General features: G+C 41.5%; 2 protein-coding genes across 3 annotated transcripts; one reads left to right on the top strand and one right to left on the bottom strand.

Annotated features, from left to right (window-relative positions):
* Window positions 1-998: 998 nt before the first annotated feature.
* Window positions 999-2,077, bottom strand: METTL18 (methyltransferase like 18). The gene has a single exon (XM_051806883.1). It carries the CDS (start codon window positions 2,040-2,042, stop codon window positions 1,002-1,004), a length of 1,041 nt encoding a protein of 346 aa, XP_051662843.1. The 5' UTR covers window positions 2,043-2,077; the 3' UTR covers window positions 999-1,001.
* A 177-nt stretch (window positions 2,078-2,254) lies between these two features.
* On the top strand, window positions 2,255-20,361 carry FIRRM (FIGNL1 interacting regulator of recombination and mitosis). Of its 2 annotated transcripts, none has more exons than XM_051805865.1 (24): window positions 2,255-2,977; window positions 3,480-3,519; window positions 4,264-4,352; window positions 5,539-5,643; window positions 6,172-6,312; window positions 7,408-7,570; window positions 7,904-7,988; window positions 8,509-8,647; window positions 9,108-9,188; window positions 9,580-9,644; window positions 11,039-11,187; window positions 11,790-11,898; window positions 12,418-12,604; window positions 13,621-13,703; window positions 14,086-14,137; window positions 14,448-14,537; window positions 15,163-15,348; window positions 16,010-16,132; window positions 17,033-17,128; window positions 17,557-17,670; window positions 18,074-18,178; window positions 18,492-18,572; window positions 19,308-19,421; window positions 19,724-20,361. In XM_051805865.1, the coding sequence occupies exons 1-24, from the start codon at window positions 2,594-2,596 to the stop codon at window positions 19,907-19,909; spliced, it is 2,967 nt and encodes a 988-aa protein (XP_051661825.1). In that variant the 5' UTR covers window positions 2,255-2,593; the 3' UTR covers window positions 19,910-20,361. The 2 variants fall into 2 exon arrangements, with proteins under 2 accessions (XP_051661825.1, XP_051661836.1); XM_051805876.1 differs by having other exon boundaries at window positions 14,448-14,541; window positions 15,167-15,348.
* The last annotated feature ends 99 nt before the right edge of the window (window positions 20,362-20,460 follow it).

Raw genomic sequence — 20,460 nt, 5'->3', positions numbered from 1 at the left:
ATGAAAGAGGTGTGGGTGCTCAGTAAAACCCCAGCAAGTTTTTGGAAATGGGGCAGTTAATTTCTGGAAAGACCTTTTTTAAAAAAAAAGTGCAGCAATGTAGTTAAACTGTGCTATTACAGTGGTTTGTCTCCTTTCCCAGCTGTCACCTAAAGCTCAGTTCTGCCATCCTCCACTGTTGCACTCATAGGCTTATTGGTTGGTTGTTGTAAGGAGCTCCTCTTGTGTACAGACTTTCGAGTCAGCTTCTGAAACAGAATTGTTTTATTAATTTCTAAACCAGCATCACTTTTCCCAATTACTTGCTGAATAGAGAGCGATATGTCAGATTCTGAATGTGAATATTCAGAGCCCACAGCAGTAGATATTCTCTGGTACACTTTTTCAAAGGCTTGAGCAAGTCATGTGTGCATTACACAGGGAAATATTACCTGGATTTGTGAGATCGCTGGCAGGGTAGGACACAAGTGATAAATACAATCACATCCCCCTCTGGTGGCAAAACAGCAGAGCTCACCGGTGCGTGGTCTGTGCCCAAATCTGGCTGCAGTTAGACCGTACCTGAGGGAGGCCCAACCCTCGAGAAAAGCCTCTTGCACTAATTCAGGATGCTAAATTGTCTCATTCAGCTACAGTATGTCACGTCATTCCTGGGTCATCCCACGAGACATATGTCATGCAGGTCACAGCTGTTCCTGTGACATACAATTCTGGTGCTGACAAAGTGAAAGGGGAGGACTGGGGACAGTGACTTCCTTAATTTTTAAATACATATCAATGGCAATTAATTAGCAGAAACAGATGCTGCTTTAAGCAGAACTCCATTTTTCCATGCAAAATCAGTGTCAGAAAAGTCCTTTGCTTCTAGTCAGATGGAGTTTGTCAAACATTTCAATAACCACCATCCTTAATTTGTCAACCAGAATAACAGAGGAAAAAGCAAAGAGATAGGAGGATTAAAACATTTTTAAGTTATTTTTTTAAGGACTAGTGGTTGAATTTTAACTGGAATCTTTAAAGGCCATTTCCATAATGCATCGCTGCAGTCCCTGATCAATGGTTTTAATTATACTGGTTCTAAACACATTTCTCTCTTCAATGAATTTCTGAAAGAGGTAGATACCACCACCAACCCCAAAATAATGCACTTTGCTTGCCAAATACACACGGCCATTTTTATCCAAGAGCTGAGCCAGCGCATCATGCAAAGCACTGTAATAATCAGGATTATAGATGGTCTCAGATGTGAGAATTATATCATACTTTGAAAAGGGTTTGTTGCTGCTTAACAGGAGCTGGGTGACTTCAGACCACTCTCCAGAAAAAAATCTGCATTTGGTGAGCACATCAGGTGAGCCCTCTGCTTTCTTGGGCCTCTTGGCAGGAGGTTTGCTGTTTTTTCTGTCCTTTCCACTAATGCCTTCATTTACACAGTTGGCCACCACATTAGGCAGGGTTATTTCCTCAATCACTGTGCTGTTGTAGTCCTGAAAATGGACTCTTTCAGCTTTACCTTTTAAGGCAACTATTCCCAGCAATCCAGCCCCGCAGCCAAGATCCAGTACAGTCTTGTTGGTAAACTGTATTTCAGCCTCAGAAAAGTAGTCCGTGAGATCAAAGGTGCATTCCCAGATTTTCAGTCCTCCTTCATAGACTCCTGGGATGAGATCAGAGTGAGAAGAGACACTTTTGGACACGATACCTTCGCTGTCGGCGTCACCCGAACACGTCATTTCCAGCACAGACACCTTTACGTGATACAGGTCCAACACTGTTTCCATGACTTTGTTTTCCAATATTTTGTTGAGATCTCCAGGTATAATGTGCTCCTTGGCAGCTTTCACACAGTGCTTTGTCTTGGGTGCCTCATCCTGGTGCTTTGCAGCACCTGGCCTTGGGATGGAGTGTGCTCCAGCATCCGCAGTTTTCCTGCTCTGTCCCACGGGTTCCTGCTTGTGTTTTGGAGAGCCCAGCAGTAAGAAGTGAGTGTCTGCTTCACTGTCCTCATTTTCATCAATATCAAAATTAAATCGAAAATCCATTTTCAGGAATAACAGTTTAAAAATGCCAGCTTAATTTATTACAGCCAGAAACACTCATTTAAGAGCAAGGCTGATACAAAGGTGGTCTTTTTTTTTTTTCTGGCTTTTGTCTTTTTGTAGGGGATATTTTGATGTCTATACTGCTGCAGGAAAGAGTACTTTGTACTTTGCAGGAGGTGTATCAGATGTTTTGCCAAGAGCCAGGTGAATTACTGCTGGAAATAGAGTAAATAGTTTTACATATCATTAATATCAGCACAAACAGCCTAATTGTAGCATCCTGACTTTCATTAAAAGGCTGCCCAGGGGGGTAGTGGAGTCTTCCTCTCTGGAGACGCTCTCAGCCCCCTGGACACGTTCCTGTGTCCCCTGCTCCAGGTGACCCTGCCTTGGCAGAGGGGTTGGACTGGATGATCTTCCTTCCAACTCCAATAATTCTGTGATTAAAAACCCCCACCCTCTAACCATTTAAATTTTAGAAAACACAGCGTTACGGGAACCACATCTGTCACATAATACAAATACAGGCAAGGAAATCCCTGAATCACAGAATGAGCACAGCCGGCAATTCCGGTAAAACCCACATTCCAGACTCAGCGTCTCAAGCAGCGCACACTCCCCTGCCCTTCCCCGGAGCCCGGCTGAGGCAGCAGGCCGGCTATCCCCCCACACCCCGGTTTTCCCTTCCCGGTGCCGGTACCGACCCGCGGGTGCCGGGCGGGATCTCCCCCCGCTTCTCCCACGTGGAGCCGCTTCCGCTTCCTGGCGCGCGGGGGCTCCTGGGATGGCGGGGCAACTTTCCCGCCCTGCCCGTCCCTGAGGGGAGCGCGGCCACCATGTCCCAGACGGACCCCGAGCTGCTCCTGCGGGAGCTGGGCGGCTGGGACTGGGAGCTGTGCCGCCGGGAGCTGCCCGCCGTCCTGCCCCGGCTCCTCATATCCTTCCCGGCGGGGGATGCGGGAACTCGCTCGTCCTTCAGCCTCCCGCCGTTCGGGCGAGTAAACCTGGGGGGGGGAGAGCGGTGGGACCTTGTGAGGGGCTGACACGGGATGGAAAAGCCGCGGGCCGGGTATTTGGCTGCAAACAGCCCTTCCCTGAAATAAAAGATTGGAAAATAGCCTGTGGTTCATCTAGCGCTGTAGATTAACAAGTCCCTCTCTTCCCCCCCCCCAATAAAAAACCCCAAAACCCACAAACCACCACCAAAAAAAAAAAAACCCAAACCCAAAAAACTCCCAAAAAACCCCCCAAGAAAACCCCCCTCAAGACTTACTCTCTAATACATTTTAGAAACACTTTTATGATCATATTGGGACTCAGCGCTATCAGCCTGCGTTGGTTATGGAGCATCCCCTCCATATGAACGTGAGGCTTCTGCAAGTGCTTTAAGGATAACCTTTATAGCAGAACAAGTTTGATTTTCTTTAACGCTTTTACTCAATGTATCAAGAGTGTGAAGACTGGACTGAGCATATTCGTAAGTAGTGGCTAAGAAGTGTCTCTTCCTCCAGATCGTCGTATTGCAATTGCCTTATAAACTCTGCACTGCTTAAAAACACTTAAGCTACAACCAGTGACTTTCAGAGTCTTCAGCAATCCTGCTGGACCTTGCGTGTTCTACAAATTGCACGTTGAATAAGCTTTATAAAAGCCCATAAAGAAGCTCTGCGTGTAAGGCTGCTTTTTCCTTCCTGTTCTGATTTTTAAATATGTGAAAGAAGGGTGCATTTTATCTTGTGTTTTCTTGTCTTTTTGGCTGTTATCTTACAGGCGACAAAGCTCTTGTGATAGCTAATAGTGAAAAGAAAATGAGGCTCATTTGTAACTGTTTAAGAGTCTTGCTAAAACTCACGGTTACATTGTATATTAGTGCCAACCAGCACATTAAATGTGCAGCTACTTGGCAGCTTGGAATGTGGAAAGTACTCCATCCGCAGGCAAACAGTTGTGCTCAGCTTTCAACAAAGCTGGGTCAGGTGTGATGCTCTTTTTGATGTTTTTGTGCATGTTGGAGCTGTGACTGTTGCTTGATTTTTCAGATGATGTATGTGGGTTTTCATGCATTTCAGATAAGGCAAATGTTATGTTGCCTCTCTCAAAATCAAGTCCCTGATCTGGTTTTGCTCGATGCAGTTCTGTGTTTCCTCTGGTAGGCAGGTACGTAGTTCTGATAATCACACATTGTTTTTTTTCTGTAATGTTTGAATGCTTTTCTTTGCAGGTGTTTTGAGGATCCTGACTGAAATGTTTTTGCCCCATATCAGCCTTGAAGATTTGGAACAAACCTTTTTCTCCAAAGTATTGCCTAAGGTAGGACAGCTCCAATTAACTGGGGAATTGTCAGTTGGTCCAGTGCTAAAAATCGCTGCTTATAATGCAGTGATTCTTTCTCGAGATTGCACAATATAGTTATTGTGTAGGATACAAACCTCAAAATTAAAATTTTACCCTTTAAGAGCTTTCACAATTTTGTGTTGGATTGTTTCTGTGATTGTTCTCATTCTTTACAGTAGGGAGAGATTTGAATATACAATATTCTTTCTACATTCAGCAAGAGATTTGGGGTTTATTTCTTTTTGAGAAGATTGGTCTTTTTATAAAATGTCCAAGGTGGAGAATTTTTATGTGAGGTAGCTTCTCAGGACAAGTAAACTGAAGAACCCAACACTTGTGTATCATTAATAAATGTTGTGAAACTTGTGAATTACTATAGTGAATGTTAGACCATACTGGCCTAACATATGTTCTCTTTTTTGATGAAACAATGGAGATTTTTTGGCTGTAGTTTTATTAAAATTCTTGAGTGCTTGCATTTTAAGTGAAGTAAAGCAGTGCCAAATTACTGATTTAAGTTTTAGGCCTCAGCTTGTCCATTCCAAGAAGCCAGTAAAAATGGCCATTTGATTTCCATTTCTCTTGTTTTATGTCAAGTAACAAATTTTGGAGATTACAAGAAAAATGTGTAACAATAGGCACATCCTGCTTATCTTGTATGTGCCTGAAAGCACCTCACTGTCTTTGCAGTGAAAACACTAACACTCATCAAATGTCCAAGGACCAAAACTAAAGTACAAATTAATGTTGTTTGTAGATTGTTGACCTTTTTTTTTTAATGTATTCAAAATGTTAATGATCATTATCAACAAATAAACAATTTTTCTGAGACAAAACGAAAATCCTCTTAAAATTATGGGGGTTTAACTGAGTTAAAAAAGTCTTTGGTAGAAAGAGGTATATATTAGCTGGGAGGTTTATTTCCTAACATACTTTAGAAAAAGTAACAGCTTATGTCTATAATTTGGGAAAACCATACAGGTTGTGCTTCTTGGTACATCATGTTTTGTGACTGAAATGCTGGAAAGTGTTAATTTTTTCTGGGAGTTCTCTCTGTAGCCTGTGCTTCCATACCAAGGAAGCAAGCAGATACAGAACAGTGTTGCTGTTTGCATGTGTACCTTCATAAATGAAATGTTTGAGTTTTGTTTCCTTCTGACAGACTCTACAGCTCTTTGATAACTTGATGTATGAGTTGTCCAGCGAGGCCAAGGGGTTAACCAGCCACAGCACAGAGTTATGCAGTGCTGTAAGGAATCTGCTACAGGCAAGTCCTGTTCCTGTCAAAGGAATGTTTACATCATTCTTTCCTTTTACCTGAACTACTGAGGGGTTTTTAGAATATTTTTGCCACCTACTGGTGGTTAAAATGTAATTTAATCTTCCTTTGTAGCTGAAATTCGATTAACGTTTTATGAATGATTTGATTGCATTCATCATCTGATGCTAATCATAATTTTAAAAAATCATCTCAAATTCTGCTGAAGTTACTAACACAAATGGCATGTGATTCACCGTATTTAAAGAGTGAATCTGACACTTGTTTGTACAATCACTTAATTCTCAGTTTTAAAAGTTTTGGAAGCTGAAAACAGTAGTCAAAAAGATACAAAGTTCTCACAGTACATACGGAATTGCTCAGTATTATTTTATGGCGCTTCATCCGTTTTTAACAAACTACTTACTTATGCAAATAGAAAACTTTAAATGCCATATAAATCTAGGTGCAGTTCAGCAGGGAAAAGATGCTTTGGAGGTTATTGCATTGACTGCTGTTGTTTGTTCTTGTCTGAAGACTGTAGTGCAGCTGCTGGAGACCCTGACGGGCTGTGTGCGCTCCGTGTGCTCCGTGCGGGAGTGTGTGCCCCTGGGCAGCGTCCGCTCCCTCCCCGCCTCCCTGCTCTACGTCATAAAGAACTCCTTCACGCACTGCAGGGTAGGTCTCTCTTGGAAGGAGAAACATCCCTGTGCTCCTTGGGGTTTAGGAAGCACCTGCTTTGTAAGAAGATCCTATTTTGAAATGATATTGTTGTCGAACTCTTTTAATTTAAATTTAGCTGTTAAATGGTTCGCTTACTGCGCAAGTACAGAGATGATTTTTCAGCTGTGTGCCCAGCAAATATGACCTGGTGGTGAGAGGCTCAGACTGTGCCCTTTCCATGTTTTGCATCAGTGTTCACTGAACATTTTGCTCATGAATGGAGTACTCTGTGAGATCTGTGCACTCCTAATGGCTGCAGGATTTTCAGAGCTATCAGTGGTTCCCAGCCCATCAGTGTTCACTGAACATTTTGCTCATGAATGGAGTACTCTGTGAGATCTGTGCACTCCTAATGGCTGCAGGATTTTCAGAGCTATCAGTGGTTCCCAGCATGGTGTGACTTACCTTATTTCTGTGCAAGTTCCAGAGTGGACTGAAAATGGAGATTGGCATCTCTTTGTTGGTTACAAGTAACATCTGTCATTTTCAGATTTGGACTTTCAGATGCAACAGTAATTCCCTCTAAGCAGTAAAAATAAAACCAGCTTATCATAAGGACATGGGAGCTTTTGGTTGCCTTTCATTTTCACTTTCATTCTGTCTTTCTTTTTTTACCTCAGTTTTCCATGTCAGGACTTAAAGTCAAGTGCCACACCTTTATCTAACAATTTTGATTTGAAAGTATTGGGAAATACTTGGAATGCTGCTAACATTGTATTGTATTGTCAGATATGATCTTAGGTTTACCCATGGACGTTTATCATATGATCTTAAGTTCACCTGTGGAGGCCTAATCCAGAACCCCCTAAATTCACTAGAGCCAGGCAGACCTCATTAGTTGTCAATGAGACTGCAGGTGACTGACATTTTATATTTAGTGATCAGGGGGTGGGAGCAGAAACTGCAGCCCTGGTTGTATATTGTACATCTGTGCCTTGTTCTTTTTTTCCCAGGGGAATGTATGACAAAGCTCTTGGTGTTTTTAGCATGTGAAAAATCAGGCTGTGATTCCTGAATTTCTTTTTAAACCTCGTTTCCCATTTTCTGCAGGATAGTGAATCAGTGTACTGTGGGCACCTGCACTTGATTTCTGACCTCCTACAAGCTATGTTCAAGGAGACTTACTCCCTTCAGAAGCAGCTGATGGAACTAGTTGATATGATTTCCATGGGCTCTGCATCCACTGAAGATAACATCACAGATATAGTGTCAAGTATGTGCGGATTTAACACTTTTTCAGTCTTGCTTAGTCATTTTTTTCTACAGAGTATGTTTGAATTCTTAAAACAGGTTTCTGAGCGTGCTCAGTTCCTGCTGTCCTGACCAGCCTTTCAAAAAGCAGAATTTTGAAGCTTGAAATATTTCTGTTCTCCTGAAACTTCCTCTGTGGGATGGGGCATGCTGTGTAGGTTTGTAGGATAGGGGCAGCACTTAGACACTGAGCCATTTTCCCAATTCAGTGTCAGTGTGCTGGTATTCTCTTAGTGCTTGGGATTGCTGTGAACTCATAAATGTGATTTAACTCTTGTTGTTATTATTTCCTTAGTGATCCACACTGTGCTGGAGATATGCTCTGTCATTTCCAATATGGACCATGCTCTTCATGCCAACACGTGGAAGTTCATAATCAAGTATGTCACTGAACTGTAATTTTAAATAATGGAGGTTTCAATTGCTTTGTGTTCAGAGTTTCAAATAAAATCGAAATTAGAGAATTCACTTTAGCTGTTTGGTCAGTAAATTTAGCAATTCAATTTAGAAATTTAGCTAGGAGTAGTACTCAAGCACTGCCAGGGGAAGTAGGTAGGAATGGGTGTGAAAAGTAATAGGAACTTGCAATACTTTTTGTATTGCAAGGCAGAAGAAAATTTGCAGCACTGTTGTCTAAATAAATAATATTAAGAGGTCTTACCTGCAATTTTGTAGACATTTTTGGCTTGACTGACCGTCTTGTGCTTTCATCCTGCCTCTCCTCTGTTTCAGTCATGGCTGTGGAGAGGGTTGTTCTCTCTGAGTTTCTGTTTTCAGCCTACAGAGATATTGCACCAATCAGTGTTGTACTAAAGCCTAAACAAATCATTTGGATTTGTAAGAATTCATTGCATGGTCACTTCTGACCGTTAAATACCTGATTATGTTCCTACCTTGCAGGCAAAGCCTGAAGCATCACTCCCTGCTGCAGTGCCATCTGAAACACAGTGACATCCTGGGGGGCCTGTGCAAGGACACTCTTCTGTCTTTTGACTCCTGTTTGCAGCTGGCTGAGCAAATGAAGGTGTCAGAGATACAGGTGAGTTAAAAAGCTCCCAAAGCTGACAGTGAACTTGAGGAGGATAAACTCTTTGTGCTGTACTATTGCTTGGAGTAGTTTGAGTTTGGTTTTTTGGGTTTTCTTTATTTCATGTGGTGGGCAGAATACCTTATTCTTTTGAAACCACATGAAAGTAAGGCCCATCACTTTATTTAGATTGAGCATGTTTTGTGAGACACTTAAGTTTTCACCATACTCTGTGAGAATTTATTTCCTGAATTGACAATATCCCAAGGTCAATCAAATATAACCTTCCAATTCTGAATATTGCTCTAAAAATGTTGAGGCATAATAAATATTTTTAAAATTTTTCCCCCTTAACTGCAGAGTCTGTAGAGAATCAAATGTGAAATAGGTTTTGAACATTGTTAGCAATCTAACTTCCTTTCTTATTGTATTACTCTGTATATTAACTTTTAGAACTGCTTCTTCTGCACAGGAGGGCACTGACTTAAGGCTATTCCAGAAGACAGTCAAACTGTGCAGGTTCTTTGCTAATTCCCTTGTACACTACACCAAGGTAGGTTCTGTACTCCAAGTCTGTGTTAGGATTAAGTTCAAGCCTCTGCTCTGCAGATGGAATAACTTTGTACTGCACAATATCTTAACAATTTATGACTATCCCATATGGGCTGTATAATTAACATCTGTAATTAACGTCCAGTAACCTGCTTGTAGTTCTTCCACCTTTATATTCTCCCAAGCCTAAGCAGGGATTTCCCAGAAAAACAAGTATAATAAACTGCTTCATGCAATATCACCCTGGAGTTGGTAGGAGATGTCCATCTTGATGGCCAGAGTGGCCGAGTTTCCAGAATTGTTGGTTGTTTGAACCATTGAATTGAACAAAAAGTGTAATTAATGATGTCTTTTATATTGAAAGTACCATTCAAAATTAATGGCTTTTGCAGGAATTCCTTGCTTACTTCTCTGACTGCTGTTCTCAGTTACATCAGCTCTTTCTTCAGATATACAGGTATGTGAAGTACAAATAATTGATCATTGACAGTATCTTAATAACATCTCTTTACTGCCTTCTTAAAGTTAAAGTATTCTGAGATATAGAAATACAGTTCTTGTTCCAAAGCTGTTGTCATCTTTTTTTCATGGATAGAAAACAAAAATATTTTTTAATGAATTAAGCATTTTTGTGTGATATAGTCACCTTAATCCCATTCTTGATCAGTGCTGTGCATGTCCTATATTGATAAACCATTAACTTTGTTGAAACTACTCATGTCAACATTTCTTAACAAATTATGTGTAGAATATAAGAATATATAAGAAAGAAAAAATCCAACACTAAATGCAGGTGTCAGTAGTGACATGTGACAGATCATTTCTACTTTAAGACAAAGTATGGAAACATTCATCCCAGAGAAAGAGGGGATCAGAAACAAAGTATCCTGACATTTTTCTTAGCTTTACAGTGTGTTTATAGTCCTGTGAAATCTCACAAGAGGACTCTGGTTCCCCTAGAAGCAAATACTCTTTTAATGTTTTGTTCATAGAACAACAGTCTGCAAGTGGTTTATCACTGTGGTTTATCACTCTGTTTGCTGCAGTGGTGGGGAAGAATAGGGGAATATGGGCTTTCTACTAATCATAGTTTACCCTCTGAAATCTGAGTGCTGATTTCAGCCCTTCTTTTGGAATTCGAGCCACGTTCTCTGGTGTGATGTGCACCCGAGTTCGCTGCGTGTTTCACTGCAAGATTGGGGGGATATTTTTTTATGAGTTTCCTCTTTTAGCTTTACTTACCTTGTAGATCTTTCTCAAGTGCAAGGTTGTAAACTTTTATTCACTCAGGGAAACTGGACAGGATTTTTGAGTAGCAAGGCAGCATTTTTACCATCATTTTATAAGCCGCAAGAGTGGAAGGTTTTCATTTCATGATCTCTTTTGAATTATTCTCCTCTTGGTTCTTTTTTTTTTTTATTGCCCAAGGTTTTCTCTCTTCAAAGAAATTGTGGTACCCTTTTAGTGTCATGTGTTAAGTCAGTGCTGTTACATTTATGACTGTCAAATTGTGTATACGGGTGTTTTGTTGGCTTTTCTTTTTTACTTGACTTTTGTGATTTGATATGTTTCTTCTGATAGATGTTATGTATTTTACATGCATTTTCTGTGAGCTTGTAAGGTTTTCTTTCAAGGTTTAGTAAAATATTGGATTGTGATGCTAAGTTTAAAAGCTGAATGCAGAGTTGTAGCTCTTGGACTATAACAGGTATTCTAAAATGGGGAGCCTTTTATTTGACAGGAACAAGGAAATAATAAACTTACTTCTTCGTAGTTCTTTTGGAAAAAAGTAATATTACTGAAAATGCTACTGAGAATATTTAACTTCTGTTTTTTTCCATTCCCTCTCAGCAAATTTCCTCCCAGTCTCTATGCTCCAGAGATCTTGGAAGTTCATCGAGAGGAAATATCCCGGGTTTTTCTCGTGGCTCTGGATCCTCTTATCAACCAGCTTCTTCCCTTTAGTCCTTTCATGGAGCAAGTGTTAAGTGAAAAGTTAGGTAGGTTGAAAATACAGCTACCAGTGCTGTGGTACTATGTAAACATCTGCAGGGGATTGGGACTGATATTTTGACTTTCTGAACCACAAGAAATATTCTGTACCTGTTTGCTTGTCTGTAGTTCTTGTGTAAGTACTGTGATATGAGCAGTTCCATGCTGAATTGGATGAATTTTGTAACACATAGTTCATGTGGTTGCTGAATTCATCTTTTCCAAAAGACTCACAATAACTTCAGTATTAACCTGGTTAACAGACATCCTGTCAGTTCTCCTTTTTTGCATAATTTCAATCCACTTTTTGCCACGAACTTTCAAAGGAAGCTGAAATTTTTCTGCTGTACTGTTCGTGGGGGAAGACAGCCATTTTTTCCTAAATTAAGTATTTGCTGTGGAAAGCAGAATGCCTTCAAACTGGAAAATTACCACCTTTTTGTTTCTGCACTCCCTTCTCCCTGGTTTGTGCTCAGACCAACAAGTCATAATTCTGGGATGGCTGAGATAGTTCATCAGTTTGCCTCTACACTTGCTTTATAAGCCACTTTAGACACGTGATGTATTTACCAGGGCAACTTGCATCACGTTTGAAAACAAACTTCTGCAGGTCTCCCTCCTGAGCAGCAGCTGCCCCAGTGTCTCCTCCTGGTTACCATCATGGACAAGCTGTCCTCTCAGCCTGAGGAAGTGCAAACTCTCTGGAACACAGGAAAAAGGTACTAATGAGGTTTTTGCTGTAGTTCTTCCCCACAGCAATCGTTCCATACAGGCAAACAGAGGGGCTCAGCTCCTGGAGTTCCCCATGCAACTGAGTAGTAAAATTTGTCAGACTCCATGCATTTACTTCCTTCTGCCAAGACAAACAGGATCTGATGTGCAGTGCCTCAGGAGGGAAGCATACAGAACCAGAGATGTCGTTGTTTTTTCAGGGAAGGAATGGTATTTAGAGTACTTCCAGAATAAGGAGAGAAGTTTTTAATTTGTTGATGCTTCACTGAGTTAAAATCTCAAACTTTTATGCCTGAACCCTCAAGCAACCACCTGGACTTGTAAAAGAGGAAGGTAGTCAGAAACAAAAATTTAGTGTAAAACCACTGAAGTTATTGCCATTGTTCCTTGTCAAAGATTTTTGTAGTGCTAAGATTTTATAGTGCAGATGTTTCTTCGGGATTTTGGATTTACGTATCTGTAACCCAACTATTTCTCTTTTGTTTTTTTTTCTTTTCCCCTTGCAGCCTGTCTTTGTTTTCAGCTCTCTTCTTCAGTTTCCAGCAATGTCCTGGTGAGCTTTCTCTCCCTGTCTGTTTGCCAGAGGTGATCAGTACTGGGCAGCCAGCAGTTCCCATCACCCTCTATCACTATGTCTGTGTCCACCTGTGCTCCTTCATTGCTTCCACACTCCCATCACACTTCCCTCAGCTGGTAAGACTGGTTTTTGCTTATCATCTCTTCAGCTGTTTTTATATATAAAAATGGGTTATATATAAAAGAATGGGTTCTTTTTAATGACCTAGCCCTGAATTGATGCTTAGGTAAGAAGTGGTTCTGTAGAAAGCAGCTGTGACACAGTTACATGGCTGGAGTTGAGTTATCCAGCAAATGTCACTTGTGGGAAGGGGGGGAAGTAAGGCTTCAAAGAGTTCCTGAGGACTTCAGTGGCATTGGAAATTTTTGTTCTCTTTCAGAGGGAGGGAGCTCAAATCATCATAAAAGTTCAGTGCTTTCTTTTATGCTGTATTCAAATTGTATTAACTTTACCTGTTTTTATTAGTCTATACTAAGTTTAGAGTAGACTATGTTGTTGTGATTCCAGCTAAAAACATATCATAAAATGGTAACGAGCAACATTTTCTACTTCAGAGGAGTATTCTGGGCTTTAATTAACGTTACATAATGTTTTCAAAGTTTTTCACTTTTACTGCACACAGACAGAAGTACCCCCAGATAAATGTAAACCTTGATAAAGTTAGGAGCTGTCACAAAAAATTACAGCCCTAATTAGCAGTTTGTTTGTTTGTTTGTTTTCTGAATGCTGTGTTCCTCTTTCAGGCAAAATTTTTGTTTGTAAAAGAGGAAAATTATTCATTTGGTTTTTAGTAGGTTGCCAATAAAGCTGGAAAGAAAATTGGCAATACATTGTTTTTTTTCATAAGAGTTGCCTTGCAAAGAAGGGATGCACATGATGAAATGTCTCCAAGTGAAGGATCCCCAGGCCACTGAGGTGGATGCACATGTGCATTGAAAGTGTGCAGATCTAAAGGTGTGGCTGCTCACTTGATGGTGTAGCTGAATATGGAGTACAAAAAAAAGAGTTCTTCAAACATTTTAAATTGGATAAGCTTGAAACTCTTCCTGGGTTCTGTACCAATTAGTGAAGTAAAAGTAGTAGCAGGCCTGCAGTTTCTGCATGAATGTACATCTGTGTATTTTCTCCTCAGGAATATGCCCTGCTGGATGCAGTGCTGGGTTCTAGCATGATCACATCTCTGCTGGCAATGGACTCATGGTGCTTCCTTGCCCGGTAAGATGCTCTTATTGCAGGTCAGGCAGGTTTTCCACAGATCCAGTTCATTCTGTTGTTGTACATAATTCCTTGAGAGATTTTTTTTTAAGACAAAATTTTCCCAGAATTGGATTATTTTCAGATTTAGAGCACATTTTGAAAATTAGAAGCAGAAATGGCTTAGCCATTTTTCCATTCATGCAAGTAAAGGGATCATACTTTCTCTATTATTTAATAATTGTGGTTTGGAATGGTTATCTCAAGTAAATTGTGTCTGCAAATCAAGCTGAAATATGTTAGAGGAAATTTCTCAGGCCATTTCTCAGACAAGGTTTATAGTATATATTCTGTAAAAGACTAGGAAGTACAGACTGACAAGCTTCTGTCTCTCATGTTCCAGGTATGGAACAGCTGAACTGTGTGCTCACCACGTTCATGTGATTGCCCACTTGGTAAGAACCACGGTGTATTTGCAGCTTGGCACCAGTTTTAATCCAAGTTATACTGGCAAACTTTCTAAATGACCAAAGACAGGATTTTTAAAATTTTTTTTTTAAATCCAAATTGAGATTGTTTCAATTCTTCAAACTGGGTTAATAATTAGCAAAAGCAGTACAGTAAAAATATAAAACAATATGCCTGGTATTTCCAACATGATCCCACATAGCAACTCCTAGAACGTTCTGTATAGAATTTATTTGCTTAGTGGTGATTTTTTTTCCTTAATTTAATTGGATGCATTACCCTTTTATGCTAATGCAGCTAAAGGCTTGGCCCAGTGACTGTTACCAGGTCTCTGCCCTGGGTGTCCTGCTGAGGCGTCTGCTGTTCATGATGGCTCCAGACCACCAGGCAAGTACAGCACCAGCATCTTCTGTCATTACTAGAAGAGATTTGAACCAGTGGCCTGTGTTAAAATATCCTCTTTCAGAAGTGCCAAGATGAGTGCTCACCCACTGTCTTTGCTATTGTAGTTGTTATTACTGAGTCACAGTGGATCCCACTTTGTGCAGACTGCACACCTTTCTGAGTGTCTTGCTGGGCAGCAGTGGAGTCCTTTTTCTGACTAAGGATGAAAACAGCAAATCTGGGAGATCTGCTGAAAACTGTATGTCCTGGCATTGCATCTGTGACTGGTGTTCACGAGTGTTCTCATGACATCAGGTATCAAGAGCAGTGTCCTGTCCTGTCAGTGCCTCTCTTCATACCTTGGAGAGGCCAAAGCCCTTTCTTCTACTCACTGGGGCCATTGCTTCAAGCAGCTGAAAGAATGAAGTCGTTTAATCATTCTGATGTCCTGTATGTGACAAGGGAGGTGGCAGTTCTACAACTTTTTTATATAAAAAGTTGAGTTTTGTTAAAGTGAAAGGTTTTACACTTTTTTTTTCCATGTAATATATCTAAAGCAAACCAGCTTTCTGAGAGGTTATCAAGTTGTCTTCTGGCCTACTTAGCTTCTGTTACCTTTTGTTTCCAGGTAGAATTTGCTCATAAGTTTCTTCCAGAGGAGGTGGAGAACTTGGCTGTGTGGCAGCACATATCCCTCAGGGCCCTGAATCCCGACCTCAGGAAGCGAGTGGCAGGTCAGCTGTGCGTGGCCGCGCTCACGCGGTGCCGGCGATGGCTCAACAGCAGGCGCGCCCTGGGAGAGCTCCCACCCGTGGTAAAGGAGATGATTTGGTTCTCTTTGTAAAATTTATGAGCTCTGGATTGCCAAACTATAAGGATTCTGTTGCTGTCACCTCAGTTTTTCAGTGTTTTTTCCATGCCTAATTGGCCTATGCATGAGCAAGAACTCTTCATGTTAACGTTTTCTTCTCACACACAGCACCTCAGGACCCTCTGCTGTGACAGTGGAGGTCTTGTGGTTCCCAAGTTATTCTAGTTGTTTGCTCTCTGGGTGAGCACATGTATTTTTGTTTAGAATTTCTGATTTATGCTATACCTTAGGATACAATTGCTTTTAAGTTTTAAAGTCCTGGCTGGTTTTACACAGCATCAAATCTGAAAGATGCTCACCAGTCTCCTTGGCGAGGGAGTGTGAGAAACCAGAGGCTTCCACATGAAGTGTCTGCTGCCAGATTCCTCCTGCCAGTGCAGCAAATGACTGGAGCACATGTGAGCCTTGCAGGAGTAAGGGATGGTTTCCTTGCTTTGGAAGCTTTATTGGCTGGTGGGCTGCTGGATTAGCTGTGCTGTACAGCTGACACAGCACACTGGGCTTCCTGCCACCTTGTATCATTTTAGATGTTTAACATGAGCCTGGGGTTTTGGGTTGTTTTACATGTAGGTTTTTCTGGTCTTATACATTTTTTTCCTCCTAGAACACTGCCCTTTCTGTCCTGCTGGCTGCCTGCACTTTTGCTGATGACACTCTGGAGGCAGAACTTAAGGCATCTGTCCTGGGAGTGCTCAGTCAGTTCTGGACTCTTCTCCAGGCTAAGCAGGTAAGAGAATTTGCTGCTCCAGTGCTGAAAATATGATGTCTTTGAGAGGCCGGTGCTATTTCTTCACATTGTTGTTACTAATTTGTTTTCCTTGGATTGGACTGTTTCTGTAAAGCACAGTGTAACTGTGCTGCCCATCTGCTCTCAGCTGGTTTATGTTTTGGGCAGGCCTGTGCTCTGGGAAGCTGAGTTTGACTTTTCCTGAATGTTACATATGTGGCTCCTTGTGACTCCATCTGTTACTCAGTGTCAGATTCAGACTCGCTCAAGGAGAAATCTGAAACTCCTCATTCTGATTCACACCAGTTATGAATTTGGTCTGTTTTAAGTGTTCATTGGAATGTGAACAAAACTCACAGTGGTTTGATTAGTGCACAGCCTGGCACCTGGAAACCCACACCCTCCTCCCAGATTTGAGGGGGTCAGGCAATGCGCTTGCAACCGTGTTACCTCTTCATGGCTGCAGCTGCATAAAGAAAAGAAAAAAGGATTGCCATGGTTCATGCTTCTGATTAAAAAAGGAAGTTTGAGAGTGAGGGTGAAGAGGAACCAACAATGTGCCCCTTCAGAGGTCTCTTCCAACCTCAGCTCATGAGGACGTTTGGCAACTAAGAAGTGAAAAGAAATAGTCCAGATAACCTTTAGCTGCTTGTTTTAGTGAGTGGTGGAAGGAGACAAGGGCCAAGAAATATTGTTAATAAAAAATCAAAGAAAAGGGTCTTGTAAAATATGACTACCTAGAAGTATTGATATGACTATTGTACTATTTTCTTCTGCTTACAATGCAGTGTTTTACGTGTGTGAAGTCAGACTAAGAATTTTGGAACACTACTATGACTTGAAACTCTTTCTTAAGTAGTTATTCCATAAGTTAAAATGCAATGTTGGGATCTCTTGAAGGTCTCAGATGAGCCATGTCTCCAGCAGACACTGTGTCTATTACTTCACCTTTTGGAATTTTTCATCCAAGCATTAGATGCTCAACTGATTACTCAGGTAAAAAAAATCCCTTCTTATGAGTAATTTACTTCATGAAAACCAAGTTCTCCGTGATTTGCTGAAATCTTAAATGAGTTATTTCATGGTCTGGCTGCCTTTTAACACATGAAAGTTTTTAGTTTTATTTCTTGCTTGATTACTTTCCTGGGTTTTAAACCAAGCATATGGCATTTTGGTTAACACTGCTTTTGAAAATCTCCAGTTACTCTGTAAGATATTGAGATATGTGGATGTGCTGTGTGGAGCCTGCTCATTTCTCTCTAAACTGCACACTGCAGCTTTACCTTACCCCGTTTTATTTGAGGTGCAGCACCTCCTTTTGGTTTAAGTCCAGTTTTCTCAGTGTCTTTGGATTTAAAGATGAGACAGCACCATTTTAACCTGCAGTCTGTTGATGGAGCCTCACTGCAGTTTGTTTTCCACAGGTATTTGCACTGCAGTCTTCCCTTTTCCAGCTGGATCCCCCGGATCATGTTCGTCTAGCGATGGTGGATTTTCTGTCCTCCATGGGAAAGGTGTTTATACCACAAGAAGCACAGGTAAATGTAATTGTGGTGTTAGTGAAATCATCTTCAGTCTTTTGATGAAGAGATACACCTTTTATTTAAATATACACTCCATTAAATCCGTATAGGAGTGCCAGGACATCTTGGAGACTTATTAGTGGTCTATGGCAGGTTTATTTTTCATGAAGACATGCTGAGTGCATGGAAGATGCTTGGTTTATTCACTGTTTTTGTTCTCACCAGACTGACATTTAAACCTCTAGGAAGAAAGAACATGTCACCTCCCTCACAGTGATTTGGTTTTTTTTGCTAGACAGGGCAGTAGCACTCTTGCATTTCCCAAACCTGTCTCTTGACCTTAGAGCCATTCTTCAGTAATAAATCATGATGGTAAGACACACACAACTAACTCTTTGCATGTTTGTTCCTCTTGCAGAGGCAGGTTGTGCCCCAGCTGTCATGTCTGTTTGCCTCTCTGCTGGCTGACCAGAGCTGGCTGATTCACCAGCACGCGTTGGAGGCGTTCACACATTTTGCAGAGGTGAGCAGAGCACAACTCTGGGTGCACGTGTTTGGCTCCCGTAACTTTTACTGCACAAAAATTCTCCTGTCTTAAATATCTGCTGCTCTTCATTATGCAGTTTGGGTCTTAGTGTTACAGGTGCTATTGCACACCAAAAGTAATGAGAGCTAGTGCAGTTGGAAGTGATTTCAGGAGCTGAAGTGAAGGAAGATTAAGCACTGGGTGCTTAGGTTGGTTGCAAGAGGGCAGGGACTGTCACAGGAAGATTTTTTGCTTTGTCCATTCCCTTGTTAACATCAATGTACTGATCAACTACTAACATTTCTGACAGGAAACAAGCCATGAAGATGTTGTTCCTCAGTGCCTTAATTCTGAAGAAGCTAAGAACAAAGTTGTTAATTTTCTAGCTAAGGTATGTAAGCTGCTAAACCACTTTACTACTTTCTCAGTTGATACTGTACACCCATTATGAGCAGCAAACAGCCTGTGTCTATACCTGCATCATCTGCATGGTGATTAAAAATAAGTTTAAAACAAGTTGTTGTCACTGGGATCTGGTCGAACTCTTCTACTTACTTTAATTAGCAGAATTAACAACTGCCATTCCTATGCACGGTGCTCTTTCAGTACTTCCCAGCTTTGGTTTAAATGCTTTGCTTTTTCCTCCTTAAACAAAAAACTTATTAAATTGCAGACAGGGATTTCATCATTTGGTTGGTATGCTTTCCTTCCCCATTTCTCTTGGATGAGTTTCTGAAATCTAAATGAACACGTATGAAACATCTTAGTCCTTTCTGCATATTAGAAGAAATCCTCTTAAGAGTAGGTGGCTTTTGCTGCAGAACACAGACACTGTGGAAGGGGGTGGTTGTTGTCCTGTAACCTAAGGCAGGGCTCTCTGATGAGCACCTTTTGACAAGCAGATAATTTTCAATAGAACTGATAACTGCCAGTAATGCTAAACCAGAGCTGTAGGTAACTTTAATCTCCTGATCAGAAAAGTGTGTGACAAATACTCTCTTTGAGCTGCACCTTAAACTGTCTCCCTCCCTCCCTCCCTCCCTTTTGTTCTGGCATGTAAATCGAGCCTATGAAGGTTGGTAATGCTGCCTTGGTTTAGTTACCTCTCCTGTGGTTTTCTCCCTAGAGAAGGCAGGTAGAAGAGACAAGAGCAGCACGAGTAGAACGCACAAAGCAAGAAAGGATTACCTGGAGTGCACAAGTTCTGCAAGGGGACGGAGAACTGGAGTCAACAGGAGAGGTACATGTGCTCCTTTAAACTATCTGGGCCCTACTGTCGATTTCTGTCAGTTCTGGGAAGTCTCTGAAGAGGTTCAAGATGGCCTTGCTGCCCTCCATAGTCTAAAAAAAAAAAGGTCACGAGCACTCCTGGCCCTTAATAAGGCCTGAATGGTCTGTAGTGCCTGCCAGGCAGCAAGAATGCTCACAGGACAAGGGCATCTTGCAGCTCTGTTCTGTCTAAGGGTTTTCTTGCACTTGGGTGAGGGCTGATCACTTACACAGAGCACTAAAATGATGTTTCATTTTCACTGAAATCTGCAGCCCCTGGCCAAAAGAGCCTGTCACCCCCCCTCTGAGGAGCAGTACCAGTCAGCAGTGGGCTCGATGGAGGGGGCAGTGGAGGCTGTGAAGCTGCTGCTACAGAAAGGGCCCCCCCCAGCGTGGCTGGCAGTGAAGCTGGAGGCCCTGCACGCAGCCATAGCCACCCTCAGGGACAGCACAAGGTAAGGGCTCCTCAGGGCTCAGACAAGGAGCCAGCTCAGCTCCCTGCAGGAAGGGAAGAGGTGCCTTTGCACCACGAGTGCTGCAGAAGAAAACACTGTCTGCACTGTACCTGTGCCAAAATGGACTGGGGTGAGATGTCGGCCCATGTTCCACAGTAAGTGGCTGGAAGGAGTTGATGTATTTTAATGGGCACTACTGTGGATCTGAGCTGTCAGTCTGTATACTGCCAATTTTGTATATTTGTTTGTATATTGTTTGTTTTTCTACTGTGTGGAGATAAACATTCCATGATATTGTATTCTGAATACTAAGAGGTTTGAGTCTGTTGTCAAAGTGACAGTTACTTTGTTCCTGTCGCCTACAGGTGACCAGGCAGTAGGTGTTTTTATCTTAATTTTAAAATACACTCAAGAATAACAATTTATAAGGCTCTACACTGTTCTGTGAACATACCTCTGCTGCTGGTTCCACTCCAGGCTAGGGTCATCTCTTAAAAATAATCTTTATTGGTCACAGTTAAGAGCAGAAAGAACACGGTGCTTTAGCAGTTCATG

Source organism: Manacus candei, unplaced genomic scaffold (genome assembly GCF_025592945.1).
Source record: "Manacus candei isolate 608988 ecotype Guabito, Panama unplaced genomic scaffold, ASM2559294v1 h1tg000005l, whole genome shotgun sequence".
In the NCBI taxonomy this organism is placed as follows: Eukaryota; Metazoa; Chordata; class Aves; order Passeriformes; family Pipridae; genus Manacus; species Manacus candei.
The sequence above is the reverse complement of the archived record's forward strand: the minus strand, read 5'-3'. Positions and strand labels throughout refer to the sequence as shown.

Coding starts and splice junctions, on each gene's coding strand:
- FIRRM (XM_051805865.1), top strand. CDS start 2,594: ATGAGCACAGCCGGCAATTCCGGTAAAACCCACATTCCAGACTCAGCG. Junction 6,313..7,407: donor ACTCCTTCACGCACTGCAGG/GTAGGTCTCTCT, acceptor CATTTTCTGCAG/GATAGTGAATCAGTGTACTG. Junction 7,989..8,508: donor ACGTGGAAGTTCATAATCAA/GTATGTCACTGA, acceptor CCTACCTTGCAG/GCAAAGCCTGAAGCATCACT.
- METTL18 (XM_051806883.1), bottom strand. CDS start 2,042: ATGGATTTTCGATTTAATTTTGATATTGATGAAAATGAGGACAGTGAA.